Genomic DNA, 20,467 nt, shown 5'->3' with positions numbered 1-20,467 from the left:
TGCAGCAAGTGCCCCCTTAATTCATCAGCTGTTCAAATCTCTAGTCGTGAAACCTTATCTGCTGTATTTTAGCATATTTGTGTATCCTTTGACATTTTGTTCAGGATTACAAAGTTCATCTTCTAGCCCTGTTATTTTCCCAATAGATACTTCTGTAATGGTCTCAACTGTTTATTACTCGCCTGTTTGCCACCAACTTTTGCATAGTTTGCGCCTCACATTTGACTTTGAGAGCATTAGATTTGTCTTGGTGATGTGATCAGACTCCGATCACCCGTCACTGAAAATGGTTTGGTTTCGAAGACAGAGAGTTGCTCTGATATAAATCTGACGTGGAACATACTACCACCAATGCTTTTGCTCAACTAACTCAGAAAACAGAGATACACTTGTGATATCTCCACGCCACATTCTGCAGACACAACACGGCTTTATGACTACTTCCTACACCCTCTCATGGATAGGAGACTGTTAATCTCTTAAATCTTAACATATAATCCTCATAGCTATGTAACCCTTATTTCCGAGGAGGAAAACTGTTGTTGGTCTCCTCATATCTTGATTTATGCTTATCTAAATGACTCTGTGTGCTTGTGTGAGCAGATTAGTGAATGGCAGTTGTGTCAGAGATAACATCCAGTTCCTCAGCTGTTGGTCATGAACAGAACGTGTGCTCTAGCGGCAGGGCATAGCAGTTCGCTTAATCTTTTGGATACAAAGGGTAAAAGATCTTGCTCCTGACCTCTTGTTGATCCTGTACCTTGTCTGCCTCCAGAAAGGTCTGAAGGCTGAAGGAGCTGAATCTCTTTAGATTGGAGGAGACTGAGGGGCGACTTCATGTTTATAAATATGTAAAGGGTGAGTGTCACGAGGATGGAGCCAGGTGACAACCAATGGTAAGACAAGGTGCAATGAGTATAAACTGGAACACAGGAGGTTCCATTTAAATTTGAGAAGAAACTTCTCAGTGAGGGTGACAGACACTGGAACAGGCTGCCCAGGGGGGTTGTGGAGTCTCCTACTCTGGAGACATTCAAACCCACATGGACACCTTCCTGTGTAACCTCATCTGGGTGTTCCTGCTCCATGGGGGGATTGGACTGGATGAGCTTTCGAGGTCCCTTCCAATCTCTGACATTCTGTGGTTCTGTGAAGGTCCCTGCATCAATTTTCAGCTCCTGTGCCACCTTCAGCTCTTGGCTCCGGCAGCGGCTGTGCCTGGGTATAGCGCAGTAGCGTAGCAACAGCTTCAACACACAGACCTGTATTGTCTAGGAAATTGTTACTGCACCGTGATTGCACCAATAGCAAGTACAATGTAAACATGTAGGTCAGACCGGGAAACAATTAAAATGGGATTTATTTACTCATTTCTTTTTCTTACAATTTTCTTTTTGTGACTCTCTCTTTGATATTCTGAAAACAGGACTGCTGTCCCAACCTGGTTTGTTCTTTTCTTTTGCAACATCTCAGTTCCTTTTATTACATTTTTAGGAAAGGAAAATGTTTGGATTTGTGAATTGATGACTTTTTTACTGTCCATGACACTCTTATCCATGTAGCAGTACTGTCACCTACTAAATGATATCTGTCCGATTTAGAGGGATTTGTATTGGTTTTAATTGTTTATTGCAGAAGTACTTAAAGAGCAGCTCTATTGAGACTGATGTTTTACAAACATAAGGTAATAGAGAGTGTCTTTGAAGCAACTGGTAATGATATATGTAAATTATTTTGGAATGTGTGAGAGGAAAGCTGCTTCTCTGCTCTGTTTTCTTTAGATATCAAGGGTTAGATTTGGGTTATCTGATGTAAGGTGTATCTGAAGCTATTAACTCCATCTCTGCCGGGTGTCTAGGCTCCTTTTGCAACAAACAGGTCTCTAAAATAGCACAAAGGGATGGTAATTCCCATGGCCAAGTGTAGGCACCAGCTGTAGGGTGAGGCTGGTTATCCAGGCTCCGTTGGTTGTATTGAGTAGGGGCCAAATTCAGTTTTCCAACCACAGGCACCTGTTGCTGTCTTAGGTGCCCTCAGGTTTCCCTCCAGCTGCCTCTGCAGAAGGCCACGGGTCTCCTGTAGATCCTTTCTCATATATTATACGTTTACTCACTTCCTCAGCTACCCCAGGGCCTCTCAAATGCTGCTGGATATCAAGGTTTAGGCACCTGAATCAAGCCATAAACTTTCACTGCAAACAAGGGCATGGTCACCTGATGTTAAACAAACTGAATGCCACCAGTGACAGTTTAAATACTAAGCCTGAGTTACTAGATTAGACTAGAAGCTCATTCTGATAATGGATATCTAGAAACAAACTCCAGATTGTTGTGGGATTTTTTGTTTTTCTGTTGGTTGGTGGTTTTTTGTGATTATTTTTTTTCCCTCTTCCAGGCTGTTTCATTTTCCTTTTTCTTTCAATGTCCACACTCAGCAACAGTTGAAGTGAAACAGTGAACAGACATTGCAATGTTGGACAGTTTGGCTGTTCACTGGACAGTCTAACCTAATCAAAATAAATAATCTGATCCATTTTAGCATCTTTCTCAGATTAGAGAACCAGCACTTTCTTTAACTTCAGTCAACTCATATCCTTTTCTTGACAGCGAACTCCATATATATTTCTTTCAACTATATTTCTTTTGCAGTTATTTTTAGTTTAGACTCCATAGTAGAAGAGAAAAACCAATGGAATTTACTAGGTTTGTATTCCCAGGTGCCAGTTCAAACACCGCTTAAGATTTTAATTGTGAAAACAAAATTCACTTTGTTTCTTTGGGTCATAGGACCCTGTATTGGAAGGAAACTTTCCACTGCTCTACAACTGGTCTATTAGAAATATTTTTGGTGTTCTCTCACACACTGTGGCTGAAAAGGAACACCTGAATATTTTTTCTGTACTAGCGGCAAGTTTCTAAATACTTAAAACTGCTTAATGGCAAGTGGGGAAAAAGAACAGGAGGTGGCATATCACTTTAAAATGAGTCATTGATTTGTTACCTGCAGGTGTCATTTTTATATTTAGACCTCTAGATGCTCTTTTTCTTATCAATTAAGGGTAGAACTGTGGTTGACTTTTTACTGTTGGTACATCTCTGAGGGAATAGAGTGCACTATCAGCAAGTTTGCTGATGACACGAAGCTGGGAGAAGTGGCTTATATGCCAGAAGGCTGTGCTGCCATCCAGAGACCTGGGCAGGCTGGAAAGTTGGGCGGGGAAAAATTTAATGAAATATAACAAGGGAAGGTGTAGAGTCTTGTATCTGGGCAGGAACAACCCCAGGTTCCAGTATAAATTGGGGAATGACCTATTAGAGCGCAGTGTAGGGGAAAGGGACCTGGGGGTCCTGGTGGACAGCAGGATGACCATGAGCCAACACTGTGCCCTTGTGGCCAGGAAGGCCAATGGCATCCTGGAGTGTATTAGAAGGGGGGTGGTCAGTAGGTCAGAGAGGTTCTCCTGCCCCTCTACTCTGCCCTGGAGAGACCACACCTGGAATGTTGTGTCCAGTTCTGGGCCCCTCAGTTCCAGAAGGACAAGGAACTGCTGGAGAGAGTCCAGCGCAGGGCAACAAAGATGATGAAGGGAGTGGAGCATCTCCCGTGTGAGGAAAGGCTGAGGGAGCTGGGGCTCTTTAGTTTGGAGAAGAGGAGACTGAGGGGTGACCTCATTAATGTTTACAGATATAGAAAAGGGTGAGTGTCATGAGGATGGAGCCAGGCTCTTCTTGGTGACAACCAAAGATAGGACAAGGGGTAATGGGTACAAACTGGAACACAGGAGGTTCCCCTTAAATTTGAGAAGAAACTTCTTCTCAGTGAGGGTAACAGACACTGAACAGGCTGCCCAGGGAGGTTGTGGAGTCTCCTTCTCTGAAGACATTCAAGACCTGCCTGGACGCCTTCCTGTGTAACCTCATCTGGGTGTTCCTGCTCCATGGGGGGACTGGACTGGATGATGTTTCGAGGTCCCTTCCAATCCCTGACATTCTGTGATTCTGTGTGGTTCTGTGATCTCTGATAATGTTGTAAGGTGTTAATGACCTCCATGAAGTTATAGTGAGTGGTACAATTAGGAATGGATGAGAAGCGAATCATTAGTGTGTAAGTCTGCTTTCAATACAGGCAAATAGTGTTTGAAACCAGGATTTTCATTTGCAAGTTAATTGATCTCTCTGTCGCAGCCTTCATGCAGTCACCTCAAGGCAGTGTACAAGTGTTAATGGTGTAAAACTTGAGAACACCTCTGCTGAGAGAAAAATGAGTCACAGAAAGGTAGAGATCTTTGCACACTCACCAAGATGATTTTTTTGTTGTTGTTCCAGTTAATCTGTAAAAAAATCCATAGGACTGGATGTGACCTTCTGAGTCCTGAAATAGAGTCCTTTTCAGTCACAGACAGCCTCACCATGTAATACATAATTCATAAACTGACCAAGGTCAGTCTAAAAACTAAGTGGCCATAATGATTCCGTTTGGAAATCTGCTTCAGAATGTCACTGCTCTGGAGGTTTGACACCTTACTGTAATTTCCAAATGTCATTTATTCATGTGTGGCTAATATAGCCTTGTTCTTGCACCAGCATGATCCATTAGTGTTCATTCTTTCATTTAGTGCTTTTTAAAAAATCAGTTTAGGTTTAGGCATCCTCAGAGGTTTTTGGGGTAAACCATCCAATCATTTTTGTCTCTATTTTTCCAGTTGTCATAGTAATCCTCTTCTGTATATGTCTTCTTTCCCCAAAGGTCCCTTTTTTAACAGCTGCATCCTGTCTCAAGTTGCTTCAGTTTTATAGCCAGACTAAACAAGCAGCAAAAAAGCCTCTTTTAATAACCTCCTGGTTTAAGATACCTATGATGGTTTAAGTAAACATGTCTCTCTATTTGAGGTGAAATGTCCTGACATAAACACATGTTAGAGTCAATCAGAAAAAGCTTCATTAATTTCTTGGTGCCTTTCTCAGGTTTTCACTTACCCTGACACCTGTTTTCCTTCCAGCAACAATAATGGTCTTCTATAATAACATCACTGTAAGGCTCCCTGGTCTGCCTGCAGAGCACCAGCAAGGCACAATTCCCACTGTCCCATTGATGTTAAAAGTTCTGAATCTCAAGTTCAACAGCTCCAAAGGGCTTCTCTCTGGATCCTTAACTTGACATTCAGATAGGGTTGTTCCCTTGTCTGTGTTACCGCTCTGGGAAATCAGCATCCAAAGCTCAACACTGTGTCCCTGTACCCTGAGGACTGCTGGAAAAGCAAATGGAAGGAGTGGAAGTTTTGCATCTGAATATATATCTATTTAGTTTCTCTTCTGACCTCTGCTTACATGCATTCATACAATTTTTTCATTTATCTTAATATGTGTCTGGTTAAAAATCTGGCCAGCAGAAATATTTTATACTTACCTCACATTTATACTTGCAAGTCTTTTTCCTTTTTTCCTTTTTTCCTTTTTTCCTTTTTTCCTTTTTTCCTTTTTTCCTTTTTTCCTTTTTTCCTTTTTTCCTTTTTTCCTTTTCCTCCCCTTCCCCTCCCCTCTTCCTTCCCCCTCTTCCTTCCCCCTCTTCCTTCCCCCTCTTCCTTCCCCCTCTTCCTTCCCCCTCTTCCTTCCCCCCTTCTTTCTTTCCCCATTCTTTCTTTCCCCCCTTCTTTCTTTCCCCCCTTCTTTCTTTCCCCCCTTCTTTCTTCTCCCCCCTTCTTTCTTCTCCCCCCTTCTTTCTTCTCCCCCCTTCTTTCTTCCCCCCCTCTTTCTTCCCTCCCTCTTTCTTCCCCCCCCTTCTTTCTTCCCCCCCCTTCTTTCTTCCCCCCCTTCTTTCCTCCCCCCCTTCTTTCTTCCCCCCCCTTCTTTCTTCCCCCCCCTTCTTTCTTCCCCCCCTTCTTTCTTCCCCCCCTTCTTTCTTCCCCCCCTTCTTTCTTCCCCCCCCTTCTTTCTTCCCCCCCCTTCTTTCTTCCTCCCCTTCTTTCTTCCCCCCGCTTCCTTCCTCCCCCCCCTTCCTCCTTCCCCCCCCCCGTCTTCCTTCCCCCCCCGTCTTCCTTCCCCCCCCGTCTTCCTTCCCCCCCCGTCTTCCTTCCCCCCCCCGTCTTCCTTCCCCCCCCCGTCTTCCTTCCCCCCCCCGTCTTCCTTCCCCCCCCCGTCTTCCTTCCCCCCCCCGTCTTCCTTCCCCCCCCCGTCTTCCTTCCCCCCCGTCTTCCTTCCCCCCCCTTCTTCCTTTCCCCTTTCTTTTCCCCCATTAAAAATGAAGATTGCACTCATATCACAGTTGTTTAAAAAAAGAATTATCCAAGAGCTCAGTGCAGCAACATGCTGAATGCTCTGCTTGCTATCTGTAAGAAGTATAAGCCACATGCCTCATGTTTTGGCATGTAAGAACTTTAATCACATTTTTTCTAAATAATTTTAAATTAATAAAATTATGTTTCTACTAAATATGTGTTTCTAAATATTTCAGTGCTTTGGGAAAAGGAAGACTAGAAAGGAGGATTTCTTTTTTAAAAGCTCACGAACCTCTATGGTGTTTAAGTAAAGAAAGTTCAATGGACAGCACTAAAATGCCATAGAGAACATAGAAACATTTATGAACATAGAAGGCTTAGCTAATTTAAAATGTTATCATATAGAGGAATCATGGATAACTTTAGATGTAAGGTATGAAATCATAAGAAACTAATAGCTATATTTTAATTATCTAAATTATTTCATTATCTAATGTTTCAGTCTTTTTTGTCATTTTGGGGACTAAAGGATATTAAACTTGTCAGTTCAGATGAACATGACGAAGGGCTATAGGGCAAGTGTTTCTAATCAAGTGACTCAATGTGGATCCCAGTTAATATGCTCTTTGCTCAGTGGGCCTTGGTGAAGTTTCAGTGCTATTTCTAAAGAGGGGCACGCTCAGGCTGGAAATGTAAGCCATGCTGAAATTAATGACTATTGTACTGATTTAGTGCAGACAGGTATTATCCAAGATACTTTGATGCATACTCTGTGCGTGAAGTTTGAAGATTGTTTGGATTTGGTGATTCATCTGTGTAAAATTTATGAAATATGTTTTAATGATTGTCTGTCAGACAGAAAACTTCTTGAACGTTGGTCTCAGCTGCTTGCTTTTCTCTTTTGTTTCTGTGGATGAACAGAAGCTGAATATAGAGGAATAATTCTTACTTTGGCAGCTCACAAACTTCAGAGACAAACTATTTGGAGTAACCCCCCCGGAACCCTATAGAGACTGTCTTAAGGAATTAGTCCAATCTAAATTTCTAGGAGGTCAGTCATTAAGTACATCAGTGGTGCGACTTGAGAGGAAATGGCCTCAAGTTACTCCAGGGAAGGTTCAGATTGGATATTGGGGAAATTTTGTTCTCAGAAAGGGTTGTGAAGCATTGGAACAGGTTTCCCAGGGAAGTGGTGGAGCCACCATCTCTGGAGGGGTTTAGAAGACATGTAGATGAGGTTCCTGGGGACATGGTTTAGTGCCAGAGTTAGGTTATGGTTGGACTCTGATCGTGAGGGTGTCTTCCAACCCAAATGATTCTATGATTCTCTTCTAATGAATGTGGAACTCTGATCACCTGATAGATACATCTGACCAGGTACTATCTGAGAAAGAGCAGCTTTCTCAGCTGGAGAAGTGATTCAGATTCTGTAACATGTAAAAGGTCCGATGCTATGAAAAGCAGCTGCTTGAGGCTGGGCAGGTGACCCCAGGGCATCTAGCATGGCCCTGGAGATCTATGTCTGAGCAGTCTAACCCCACCATCAATTTCTCAAAGCCTAAAGTTACTACGAGGTCGTATTTCTGTGAAAAGATACTAAACAAATATACTGGACAAAGTTCCAGTATGAAAAATTTGTTATACCCCATGTGGCCTGTTTTGAAGAGTCTTTCTTTCCTTTCTTTGGTGAGCACATGGATTTGTAAATGGAATCACAGAATCATAGAATGTCCCAAGGATCATTGAGTCTAACTTGATAATAATAATAATCATCATCATCAACACCATCATCAATAAGTAGTTTTTAGTGACACGATGTGTAACTAACTGTGTGTTACACAGTGTGTACAAGGTGACATAAAAAAGAACACGTTTGAAAAACACCACGCGAATGTTTTATATATGTATCATAGTGCAGGATAGCATATGTTATGAGTCACTTTAAATTTATGTGTTTTCACCAAATGTAGCCAGGCTGCTTATCTGTTAAATCAGTAACTTCATCGTGCTCCTGTACTTTGATGTGCTGGTGTCTTGCTGAGTGTTAATGAGCCCGTATGACGAACAGCACAAGTTTTAGAGCAGCAAATTCCCGGTCGTTTGGCTCCTCCCTGTGAGATTGCAGAGAATGAAGTTTGGACTGAGGCAGAGTTTCTTGCAGCCATCGGGCGATGATTGGCCCCGGGAATCATGGCTGATAACAGCTAAAAATAGCTGCGGTATAAAAACCCAGAGAGCAGCACAGCTGCCCTGGCATTACCTCCTTGACTGCCAGCCAGGGAGGAGACCGTGTTCTCCGAGTCCCTGAAAATATATGACCAGAGAACATTCTGCTGCTTATTTCACTTAACAAAGACACACACTGGGCTGTGTGACTCATGGTTCTACTATAAATATATACATATATATATATATATATATGGCCAGATTTTCCAAGCAGGTTTTCCTTAATAGGTGGACCAGTCTTTGGAACTGTGCCTGCAGAATATCTGTATTTTTACAATCAAAAATGTTATGCTTGTCTGTATTCTCACATAATCACCTGTATGGGGAGCCTACTCTGGGTTGGTGGAATTCTGAACACTTGGAAAAACAAACGTGTTTTTATTTGACAATGGTTTGACTAAGCGGGCTTTGAGGAGTTCAGGAGTCTATTCTTAGCCTGGCTGTTGGTTCTGGGGAAATCAGGTCATTTCCCTGCATTTCTGTTCCTTTTCAAGCTCTGCCTGTCTTCTGATTTAAACTGTAGACTTTTTGGGAATAGTGACTTCACTGGCTGATTGCATTGGAAGATAAAGCTTTGGAAGCCTGAAGGCAGATGGCTATGTTGAAGAGCTCCCCTTTTAAAGTCTGGCAAAAGTTACATTGAACTTAAAACAGGGTGTAATCAGGGAAAGCATTAGGAAGTCTTGAAAACAGGTGGCAGTATCAGCCCTATCAATACTAATCTATTCCCTCATGTATTATATCCTGTTGCTCTGAGTCCTCATCTTTGATTTTATGAAACATTTCACTATGTATTTCACTATGCATTTCCTTTCAGTTTAGCTATAGTATTTTTTTTTTCTGGTTTATAATAATATACTGCAAAGTTTCTAATATCCTGCAAGATTGACAGATGACCTGACTAACTTGCCTCCAGTTTTGATTTGTTATACAGAATTTTCTGAAAAGGTTGCTTATAATTGCTTACCCATTCCCCCTTCCGTAAGAACATTCAATTACATTTTACTTTATTAATCGAGACATCTCTTGTGGCAAATAGATAAATTCAAAGGATGTTGGTTTGGTCATTCTGTAGACTATAGTCTTCTTTTTCTGGTCAGGAGACCCAGCACGAGCAGTGGTTGAAGAAACTCCCACACAGTGGCTTCCACCTCGTCAAGACAGAGAGCTGAGAGGAGTCAATCCTCACAGCACACCTGACTTCACCCTTTGGAAATCTTCACCTTTCCTCTCTGAAAGTCAATTTTCTGTGTTAACGTGTAGCCAAGAGATACCCTGAGTGTCTGTTATTGGTGCCATCCTCCACAGGGTGATTTAGATTTCTCTCAGCATCATGAGATACTGTTATATATTTATGATTGTCTGGCATCAACTCTCACTTGTTGCTTGGCTAGGAATGGGTAGAAATTTGTAATAATGAGTAAATGGCTCCATATCTCTTTTCTAACTGAAAACCTCGACCGTTTTGTAGAGTTGTGCTATAGTTGTCAACCAGGTCAGAGCAGTGAGACTGCAAAGACAACTCTGGGCTTTGGCATTTCGATGATCTGTGAGGTTGCGTTCAGGTATTGCAGCCAGTGACCCAAGGGCCCACACCTTCCTCATGAGAGTGATACCTGCTACATGCTCTGTGAAAATTTTGTGATTTTTGGGAAAAGATGAAAAATTCTTGGAAAATCTTCCATTTAAGAGGAAAAAATCGTACATCTTTTTAGTTAAACTACCCAGTATTCCCAATTCTGACAGACTTAAACAAGACCCTATTGCTATGCAGCCTGTGCTCAGACCTGCATTTCACTCTAAGATTTACTTTCAGGTTTAAGTTGAGCTCTTCTTTAAATATTGCCAGCCCTGTCTTTCACTTAAGGATGTGGGACGTGGTCTCTGAAGTCCTAATAACCTGTGAAGGGTGGTCACCAGGGAAAATCTTCTAACTTCAAAGTGTAGTTGCAGCAGAGAGGTTCACATCTGGGCTTACTTAACGTTGCTGCAATTCGTCTTTGTTGCCTGCATCAAATCTGCAGTGAAAAAGGTCCTCAAGCAAAGAAAAACCAAAATGAGATATTGCTAAGTCGGCATCAGATGCTTCAAGACGTTGAACTCTTGGGTTTTTTTCCGTTCTTCCTTCAACCGAAACAACACACCATCCACTTAATAATAATAATAGCTTGAGGTTATGCATTAAGGAAAGCACCACTGCTCACTGGCAAACGTTGTGGAAACTTGATTCCAGAAGTAGCAAAAGGTGAAATGAAAAATGGATGAGGGCGATTTTCGAAGGAGAATGGAAGAGTTGAGTGTGAGGCTCGAGGTCAGGCAGCTGTGTTGACCCGGGCGGGCAGCACCACCGCTGATGAGCTGGGCCATAACATATATTAAACTCTGCTGCCATAAAGAGAGAGGTAAAGATGTTAATCCTTGCTATTTTGTACTGAACAAGCGTGGGTTTATCAGGGAGCCCAAAGCCCGAGGCCCTTTTCTTAAGCCAAATAGTAGTTTGTACACCGCAGAGGATCCTGTAATCCACTGTGCAGATCCATGCACGTAACCTGCTGTGCAGGTACTTGATGGCTTCATCTGGCACAGCTAAATGTCACTGATGCCAACATTTGAACCCATGGGAACTAGCCTGAGTCATGATTAATTTCAAACTGAGTTGCTGAAAGCTTCATATTTTAGAAATAATGTGCATCAGAGTCTAAAAAGTAATTCCTGCTTTCAGCCAAATTGTTTGGTAAACAACAGGGTGAAACACAAATGTATCCAATGAAAGCAGCAGCAACTGTGTGTTCTTTGAGCCTTATTTACTGGGGGGAGTTGAAACCTAGCCTGAGTTGTACATGCTATTTGGAACACTTTTTGTAAATAACAGTTCATGTATTGGGATTGTAGTAGCATGTTGTGTGCTGGTCTTTTGCTTGGGGGGATTTAATCCTAGTTTGCTTCAAATCCTAATTAATTTAGATGCAATTTATGACAAGAAGCATACCAAGAAATTAACAGAAATAATCTAAATAGGGGCTTGCACTGAGAACACTTGTAAATTAAGAAAGGGATGTGCATTCCTTAGTCTGTTGCAGACTTGTAAGTAAAATCATGTAATTTTAGTCCTATGACAGCAGTGAGTCGACAACAACAGGTACATCACACTTACCTAGTGGGGTATTTCTTCATCACACCTAACAGTGTGGTGAATTTATTTTGAAAAGCAAGGCCTGAGGATATCTGCATTCCTCCTTTCATCATGTAGCCCACAGTTCAGGACAATCTGTAATTCTCTCCATTGTATCCCCTACAATACCACTTTCCAGAGCAGTCTCAGTCCTGTTTGGAAGTATCTTTTGTTTTTAATTGAAATGACAGTTTTGGAATGATAGTCAAATAAAGAAATAAAGGAATAAACTGCTGCCCTCTAGAAACCTCTACTGAACGCAGTATTAGGAGATGATTTTGTACCTTTTAAGTGCCACTGCCCTCTGAATGGTTAGCTGTGACTGTCTCAATGTGAGAGCTGAGATAATCACAGAATCACAGAACATTTGGGGTTGGAAGGGACCTCTGGAGATCATCCAGTCCAACCCACCTGCTAAAGCAGGTTCACCAGAGCAGGTCACACAGGAATGTGTCCAGGTGGGTTTGAATGTCTCCAGAGAAGGAGACTCCACAGCCTCTCTGGGCAGCCTGTTCCAGGGCTCTGGCACCTCAAAGGAAAGAAGTTTCTCCTCATATTCAGATGGAACCTCCTGTGCTTCAGTCTGTGCCCATTGCCCCTCATCCTGTCATTGGGCACCACTGAAAAGAGTCTGGTCCATCCTCTTGACACGCACCTTGAGATATTTGTAAACATTGATGAGATCCCCTCTCAGCTTCCCTTCTCCAGCCTTCTCAGTCTCAGAAAGATGCTCCAGACCCCTCACCATCTTTGTAGCTCTCTGCTGGACTCCCTCCAGTGAAAGGGAGGAAAGCATGGAAGGTCCGCTAAATTCGCTCCATAATGAAATCTTTATTTGCACTGAACAGCAGTGGGTTTTTCTTTTGAAGGTGGTAATGCTTATTAATGTTACAGCAAATTTGATACTGCACCCATGTGAAAAAATATATATTAAAATAATTGCATTATTTTAGACTAGAACTTAATTTGCAAAACTGTCTGAGCTGATTCTAGTGATCAACCATTCTGTTAAATGGCTGAGTTTCCTGCAGAGACCTTTAGAGCTAAAATAATGTATTTTCATAATGAGGTAAAGGAGAGCTACTGTAGCTCATGGCTAAGATGGATTTATAATGTCTCAGGGGTGGATATAGAGTACGCTATCTAAATTTTTCCAGGTAGTGGAATGCAAAGTGTTTGGCCTTGGTTTTGCCATCCCATTTCTTGGGTCATGCAGGCTGTACACCTGTTGTATCACTAGATGTCTTTTGTTCTGTGTTCTTGAGTGTGGGACAATTTACAAGAAGGAACAAAATCACCGTTCCTCCATTAAACCAACATGTTTTGAGGCACTATGCCTCACTGGGTTTGAGGGAAAATATCTGCTCACCCAACCTTGGCATGATGTTAATGTGAAGAGCTTCATACATCCTTGCACATCTTGTCCATCTGGAGAGGGGAACATGCAGTCTGACCCCAAATATCTGAGACAAATCCCTTTTGATTTCTCTGATGATCAAACAAGAACTTGATAGTGATGCGTTGTAATTCAAAAGGAAATTAAAATTATTGGACTGATTCTTTGCATTTGTTAACTTCTTAAATAAGTAGCACGCCAAAGTGACTAGCATGCAATACAGACAGTTGTAAATTACCAGTAATTCAGAACTGTTCCTGGAAGATATATCTTCATAACCTGTCCAGACATGGTGATGTAGTACCTGGGTGCTGCTTAGTTGGGTTCCTTTTAGGCAATTAAGTGGTTACATAATTCCCAGGTAAAATTACAGCCCTAGATGTCACTTACTGCAGTTGCACCAAGATTTTACTTCTTTTCATCCATAATGGAAGTTTATTCACAACATAACAAATGTTACCTGTGTTATGTAAACCTTATAATATCCTGCTCTCACAGCACCAAGTGAGCACCAGGGGCTGGATGTGCCCCGTGCCCTGATCCTTCTCGATAGTGAGCGGTCTGCTGGAGAACTCCAAGGTAGAATTACATTCTGGATGCTTGGCCTCTGATTCACCCCCTCGGGACAAATCTTTGCTGGAAGTGGAGCTTGGATCAGGGCTGTGAAAGCTGATAGTGCCTCAGAGTTCACCTACAATAGAGGTCTCATGCGGAGACGTGGCAGTTTCTTTTTTGAAGCTGTCTTCCTTTATTAATGGGATGACGTGCTCATATTCATTTATATAACTCATAAACCTCCAACTATAATGACTTGGCTTATGAGGAGTTCATAATTCAGTGTCTAATGTTCTTGTACGTAACTCAAAGCCTCTGCTATGTCTGACTTTGAGAAAATGATAGGCCAAACTAAGCGACTCATTCTTTGCAGTGAAATGAGAGTGCACTAATTATTTATCAGTATCTTGCCCTTAATTTGACTGAAGAAAGGCCTGATTTCATAACACAGGACAGAGCCATGTAGACAATAATAACCACTATAGTCAAAAAGGTTCCACCCAGATGTAAGTGATAAGTCAGTTTTATATGAAAGCAAAGCAATAAATACATGAATAGATTCCAGAAGTAGTACATATATATATATATATATATATATATTTCCTTCTACTCACTGCCTCCTACAATGTTTATCTTAAAACAAGCTTTCAGAATCTATTTTATAAACCAGAGCATCTATACGAATGAGGACTCTGCTTTCCATGGTCTCTTCTAGGGGTTCCATAGGGAGATTTTTGAATATCAGACATTTTTCTTTTGAGATGGGCTGGGTTATTCTCTCTGTGGATACCTACAAGCACAGCTGGAATACCAGATGTGTGGCATTCTCACTACAGCTTCTGTAGCCTTGGAGCACCTCATATCAAGTGCTGGGTGAGGGGATGGGTGCAGGGTGGTGCCTCATGGGTGAAGGGGACAGGGAAGGGACCTTCCAGGGGCATTTCTGCCCAGAAGCACCTTGAACCAGATGAGTCCTGGCCCATTCCTCCCTTAACTTATAGCTGGCTCAAGACAGAAACAGCTTCATGTCATCGTAACTCCCTTTCTCTGTATTGCAGAGTTTTCTTCTGCTTTGCTGAGCCTTGGCACAATAATCTTTGTCTTGCAAACTAGTTGTAATACACCACTAAACCTGGACAGTGATCAGGAAGGAATGATTTAAATGTTTTGGTGCATTGAATATGCTACATCTGGAGTTTAACTTTCAGAAGAGCAAAGCACACACAACTTCTGCAACGGGAGATGACGTGTAGAAATCAGACACAGATTTCTATTATTTAATAATTATGACAGGATTTCTTCAATACTTATAATGTCTTTATCTGAGTTTGTTACCCTGTGTTCCCTTTATTACCAGTGGAAAAAAGTAGACACTTTTGGGGCACATTTTTTCATTCTAAAATAGACATGTAAATAGGTCACATGCATCACATCTAGTAAGTTCCAATATCTTGAATGCTGATTTTATTTAACATTTTAGTTTCACATTAGCAGGATTGCCTCCTTACTGTTATCATAGCTGGCAGTATTTTCTTCTTCCAGAGCTGGTATTTACACTTCTGTGATATAAATTGTTCAAAGTTCTTGTCTATGTCGAAACAGTGTTTTCAATGAATCTGGAGGTACTGGTAACCTCAGTCAAGGTGACCTACTTCCCCGTGTTTCCAGGAGCCGTCATTAGAGAAATCATGTCATCACATGAGGTGCTAAAGCAAAACAATTTCTCATCAAAAACAAAAGCTTATAACCATATAGTTGATAATATGTTATTTAGGGATGCATTTTAGAGATATGGTGACTACACTTGCATTTTTGGCAGACTTTTATAACTGTAATATATAATTACAACACAGTGATTCTTTTTGCCACATGTAAGTACACTTAACCCCTTGGAATTTTGCCGGTAGGCCTAAGAATAATTATCCTATAAATGTTTGGTAATTAATGTGCCTAGTCCAAAAATTACATGTAAAAATTTGAAATCAAAGGAGTAATAACACTTAATTCTCTTATAGTTAACCTTCCAGTTATTTGAATGAGTGCTAATTAGATCTAAAAACCATAAGCAGACTTTTACACTAATTATAATGTTGATTATGTTGTAATTACAGTTACAACAGCGTAATGAGATTCACTTGTTAACCATTACAGTGCTTCATGGAGTGCACATGAAGCAGCTGTTGTGGGAAATTCCTGTCAAGCTCACCCAAAATCCTGGGAGATGTTCACTGCTGCTACCCTGGACCTGGATCGAGTGCCCAGGGGTCATGGGCAGGAGTTAAACATGGTCATGAAGCTACACAGTTAAGGGCATTTTCAGGAAAGATGGGTGTTCGATCATGTCAAAAACATACCCAAAAGTCCTCACTGTGTCATAGAATCATTTTGATTGGAAGAGACCCTCAAGATCATCCAGTCCAACCATTAACCTAAATCAGGCACTAAACCATGTCCCTGAGAACCTCATCTATTTGTCTTTTAAACCCCTCCAGGGATGGTGACTCCACCACTCCCCTGGGCAGCCTGTTCTAATGCCTGACAACCCTTTCCAGGAAGAAATTTTTCCTAATACCCAATCTAAACCTCCCCTGGTGCAACTTGAGGCCATTTCCTCTTGTTCTATCACTTGTTACTCGGCAGAAGAGACCAACACCCTCCGTGTTACAACCTCCTTTTGGGTAGTTGTAGAGAGTGAGAAGCCTACGAGCCAGAGCTGTGGGGGTCCCCAAACATGAGCAAGAGGTGCAGGGACCAGGATACGAAGGTAGCCAGTTCCTCCAGGTAGTGATGGCCATGAGAAGAAGGTTCCACCCAACCCCTTTGCCTTTGTCTGCTCTCCCACCTGTACCAGCACTCCCTTCCTCCTCACCTTTTAGCTGTGTCAGGTCTTTCTGTCTTCTGCCACCTCTGAGGGCTGTGGTGACCTCTGAGTCACGCGAGGAATGCAGGGCAAAGAAGGGAGTATTGATGATGAGAGTATGTCAACAGCAAGCTGAGGACCATAAAAGTTTCCTTCCACATTCCACCCCAGCGTATCGTCACTCTCCTGTCCCCCCTCTACAACCAGCACTCTGACGGACACACTGAGAAATAGTTACGGGACCCAAATATTTTAGGAAAATAAAAGTCAGGGCCCTGAATCAATTAGTTCTCCCATGTAACCCCATTCCCATTCCTCTGCTCCTGAACTCTACATGGTGGCACCATGGGTGCTTTTCTCACCTAAAAGTATTAAGTTTTGGCTTCTGTACCATTTTGTACCACACGTGGGGGTTTTCACCTGGGCAGAGCTTGGCTTTTTTGCACACTCCTTGCACAGCCAATGCACAGGGTGAAGAAATGAGGCTCTTTTCCCCTCACCATTCTTAGCAATAACATCAGGATTTTGAATAGTTAGAAGCAGGGTGCACACCCTTCAGAAAACAAGGAACAAACCATCACTGTTGCTTAAAGCAATGAAACCAGCTGTAGAATAAGGGAGGGAGCAAACAGAAACACTGAAAACGGGGAAGAGCAGAACTATTTGCTCAGAGCCTGATCCTGCCGTAGGTACCAGCAGCTTTGTCTCCTCCCCTGTGAGTTAACCCCACCCTCTTGTTTTATGCTCTGGGCTATTTTGGGCAGGCGATGAGAACGGCAGCTCTGACAGATGAGGATACGGTACCAGAGCACGGCTGCACTTGTTGCTCTGAGGAGCTACACAGCCGTAACAGGGACTACTTCTCTGCCTCCTGCTTTTTTTAAAAAAACCCTATTATTATTGTTTTTATTAAGCTGCAAACTTGTTTTATCTGCTAGTTTCAAGCTTTAGCCTTAAAAACAATGTTTTAAAAGCTTTGCGAGAGCTGTTTGGAAGGGAAACCTGCCCATCGTGCAGTTCAAGCCTCATTTTTTGCCACTTAAAAGTAGGAGATCGCCTGGTGGCTTTGGGGGTGAAAAATGACAGACTCTGTTCCCGTGAACGGGGAGGGAAAGGACCCTGAAATCGAGCTCTTTGTGAAGGTAAGTTGCGCTGTGAACCGGACCCTGGCGTGACTCTGGGATCGGCTCGGCTTCTACTGAATAATCAAACTTTAATTTTCTTTCATTTGACAGCCCGTTATCTCTTGCACACACATTCACTCTGCTTTCTTCTTCGTGACATTAGGATTAGATAACATCACAGAGGGAGTCGCAGAGTTCCTGTATTTTATTGTTATTTCTCTCCTTGTGAGTTTATCCTTTTATTCTTAACCTGCTACCTGCAATGTGCTGTGTCCGAACTTCAGACTGCCAGCTTTTTCACTAAGGATCCTGACTTCCTTCTTCATTTTTGGGAAGAAAGCATGAGGAGCTGAGGGGTACCATGGCGTGGTACCTCGGCAGAGGCTGTCAGGTCTTAAATGCTTACAGATTATAAAACAAAAAGGATTGAGATAAACTGGCAGCCTTCTGATTATTTCCTACAACACTTTTTTTTTTCTCTAAAAAAGTGAAAACTGAATTAGTTTTTACTCTCCATTTCTTCAGCCTGAAGCTCATTCTGCTGTAATACAAGAGTAACAGAACAGAAACTGATTTAATGAGAATGTAGAAAAATAAGTATACCTGCTATAGGTAGGATTTCAGAATGTTTCAAATTGAGTACCTCTGTTGGGTACCTATGAAAATCTTACCATTAAAGTCAGTGGCGTGGTTCAAACCACTTACACATATAACCTTATAAATAGCAAAGTTCATGCAAACTGTGTCCCAGTGAAGAGCTCAGATTGTTTTGATGTTCAGAGCATGTTTCAAAGCCTTTGTGTACATCGAGGCTGAAATCCACTATCGCCATATAAAATGCAGGTGTTTGGTCTCTCTGAGCCTAAACCATCCCTGTAAATCAATAGGATTATTATTAATATGCAGGAGTTACATCAGGCCCTTTGCGAACAGAGGACAGAACTATTGGGAAAGCAAATTCCAGCCCCTCCCTTCTGTCAAGTTGAGGGTGTATAATTGCTTTGTACTCCCTGATGGATATTTTGGGCTGTAAGTTGAAATGTCAGCCACATCCATGGTGTGTACACATGGTCTCTTCACGCATCTTCCAAAACCTGTCAGTTCAGGTTCAGCCTTTCTGACCGAGCCAGCACCAAGGCTTTTTCCCAAAAAACTGATTTTACAAGAATTCCTGGTTCATAACTGCCCCATAGTGCTTAATGTATTAAAAAGGGACCTGCATGGGTCTAGACATCCTGATAACTTTCCTCTACAAGTTGTTTCTACCAAAGTGAGTTTAATGGAGATGTTTGTGGGCTAAAATATATGTTAGTGGGATTTTTTTGGTGCTCTGTCATCACAAATGTATTCTGGAATGCAGCCTTTAACTACTGACACGTTATAGTGCCCTCACAATTTTATGGAGGCCGATAGGGATGTTTGTGATATACAGTTCTTTGACAGTATCAGCTGTTAAAGTGAAGGTCATTGCCTAGATTCATTGTGTGAAGTTCTGGATGCTGAAGTTACTGGAACAAATTTGCACTGCATTCAATTGAGCCGTGCCATCACCTGAAGATTTATAACTCCAGAAAGGACATTTTTAGTAATGTGACTTCCTGCATAATGCATGTTACAGAATTGCATAGAGTCTCTCACATAAAACTCATAATTTGCAGAGCTGGAGCAAAGGAATTAATTGGTATCTTCCTTTCCATTTAGGTTGAAAAATCACAATTCTTGATGTTTTGGAAACGTGCCATTACTGTAATTAAACGTCTAAAAAGTTGTATAGTAAAGCATGTAACCAGAATATTAATTTATACAGCTCAGGAGTTGAAAATAAGAAAAAGAACATCCAAACAAGAAGCGAGCCAAAAGTTGAAAAATAGGGGCCTATGAAAGAAATATGAAGAGATGAAAACTTTGCTGGAGCATTTAATTTAAAAGAATAGTATATTGGTAAGAGGAGATATATAGGAAAGCAGATGCAGGTGAGAGTCTGCAGAGGAGAAGGCACTTGCTCTAAGACTGGAAAGAAGTACAGAAAGGTGGCAACTTCTAGATGAATATGAGGTGCTGGGGCAAGTGGCCAATCTATATATACTGGACCACACTTGAGGCAAGTTCTAATAACAGGTACATTGGGAACAATCAGCATTTCATCATTTGATTTTGGTGGAGCTAGTACTTCACTCAAGGAAAAGAGTTCTGCCCTGCATTGTTGAATGAACACACAGCCAGAAAACGCAGAGACCAGTGAGAAAAATATAGGACAGTAGATGTGGCCTGAAGAAAACTGTGTCTTCCACAAGCACAAATAAACCAGAAAGGGCTGTTTTCCACCAGCCATAGAGTCTCTAATAAAAGCGGTTTCTGTCTCAGGTTAAAAAAACAAAGGTGTTACACAATTGCTCTATTTCCCTTTTTCTATTTACCAACCAGGAGAGAAGGAGCCTTAGAAAGACAAGGAGAGGGATGTCTGTAAAGAAAAGAGCTGTGCTGTAACCTAATGCAGGTTCGCTCTCTCCTGCCAGGACAGCAGAGACAGGTTACCCGGTTATCACACCTATTTGTTGTCATCCCCACTCATTTTACTCTTTTTCTATCCGTGCCCTAACCTGGATCTGTGAGTTCTTTTGGTGAATGTGTGTTTGTTCTTGCAAGATACTTATTTGAAATTAACCCCCCAGGTAAAATCTGGGGCGGGACACCAGCAGACTGATGGTGGGATCGGGCAGAGCTGAGGAGCCATGAGGTCCACCTGTGTAAGCCTTTTATGAACACTGAAACTCTGCAGCAGCGTTTCCTTCTCTAAACTTGTTTGACAAGGATTGGGAAGAACCTGTCAGAAAAACAAAAGAGAAATAGAAGTTGGATATGTGGTAGCACAAGACACTGGCAGCAGCAGCTTTGGGAAAATGAGCATCGGAAGGTCACG

General features: G+C 41.9%; 1 protein-coding gene across 2 annotated transcripts in view; it reads left to right on the top strand.

Annotated features, from left to right (window-relative positions):
* Window positions 1–20,467, top strand: part of CLIC5 (chloride intracellular channel 5) — a gene marked incomplete at both ends in the record, with an annotated part of 75,081 nt that overhangs the window by 5,893 nt on the left and 48,721 nt on the right. The window contains one exon of one of the 2 annotated variants that reach the window (XM_080341703.1): window positions 17,503–17,565. The exons of the other annotated variant lie outside the window; for it this stretch is intronic. Coding sequence (XP_080197829.1) covers window positions 17,503–17,565 — 63 coding nt within the window. Of the gene's footprint in view, window positions 1–17,502; window positions 17,566–20,467 lie in introns of those variants that run through there. 2 annotated transcript variants of the gene reach the window in all.

This window comes from Nesoenas mayeri, assembly GCF_963082525.1.
Source record: "Nesoenas mayeri genome assembly, chromosome: 3".
Lineage (NCBI taxonomy): Eukaryota > Metazoa > Chordata > Aves > Columbiformes > Columbidae > Nesoenas > Nesoenas mayeri.
This window is presented reverse-complemented; position numbering and strand designations above follow the sequence as displayed.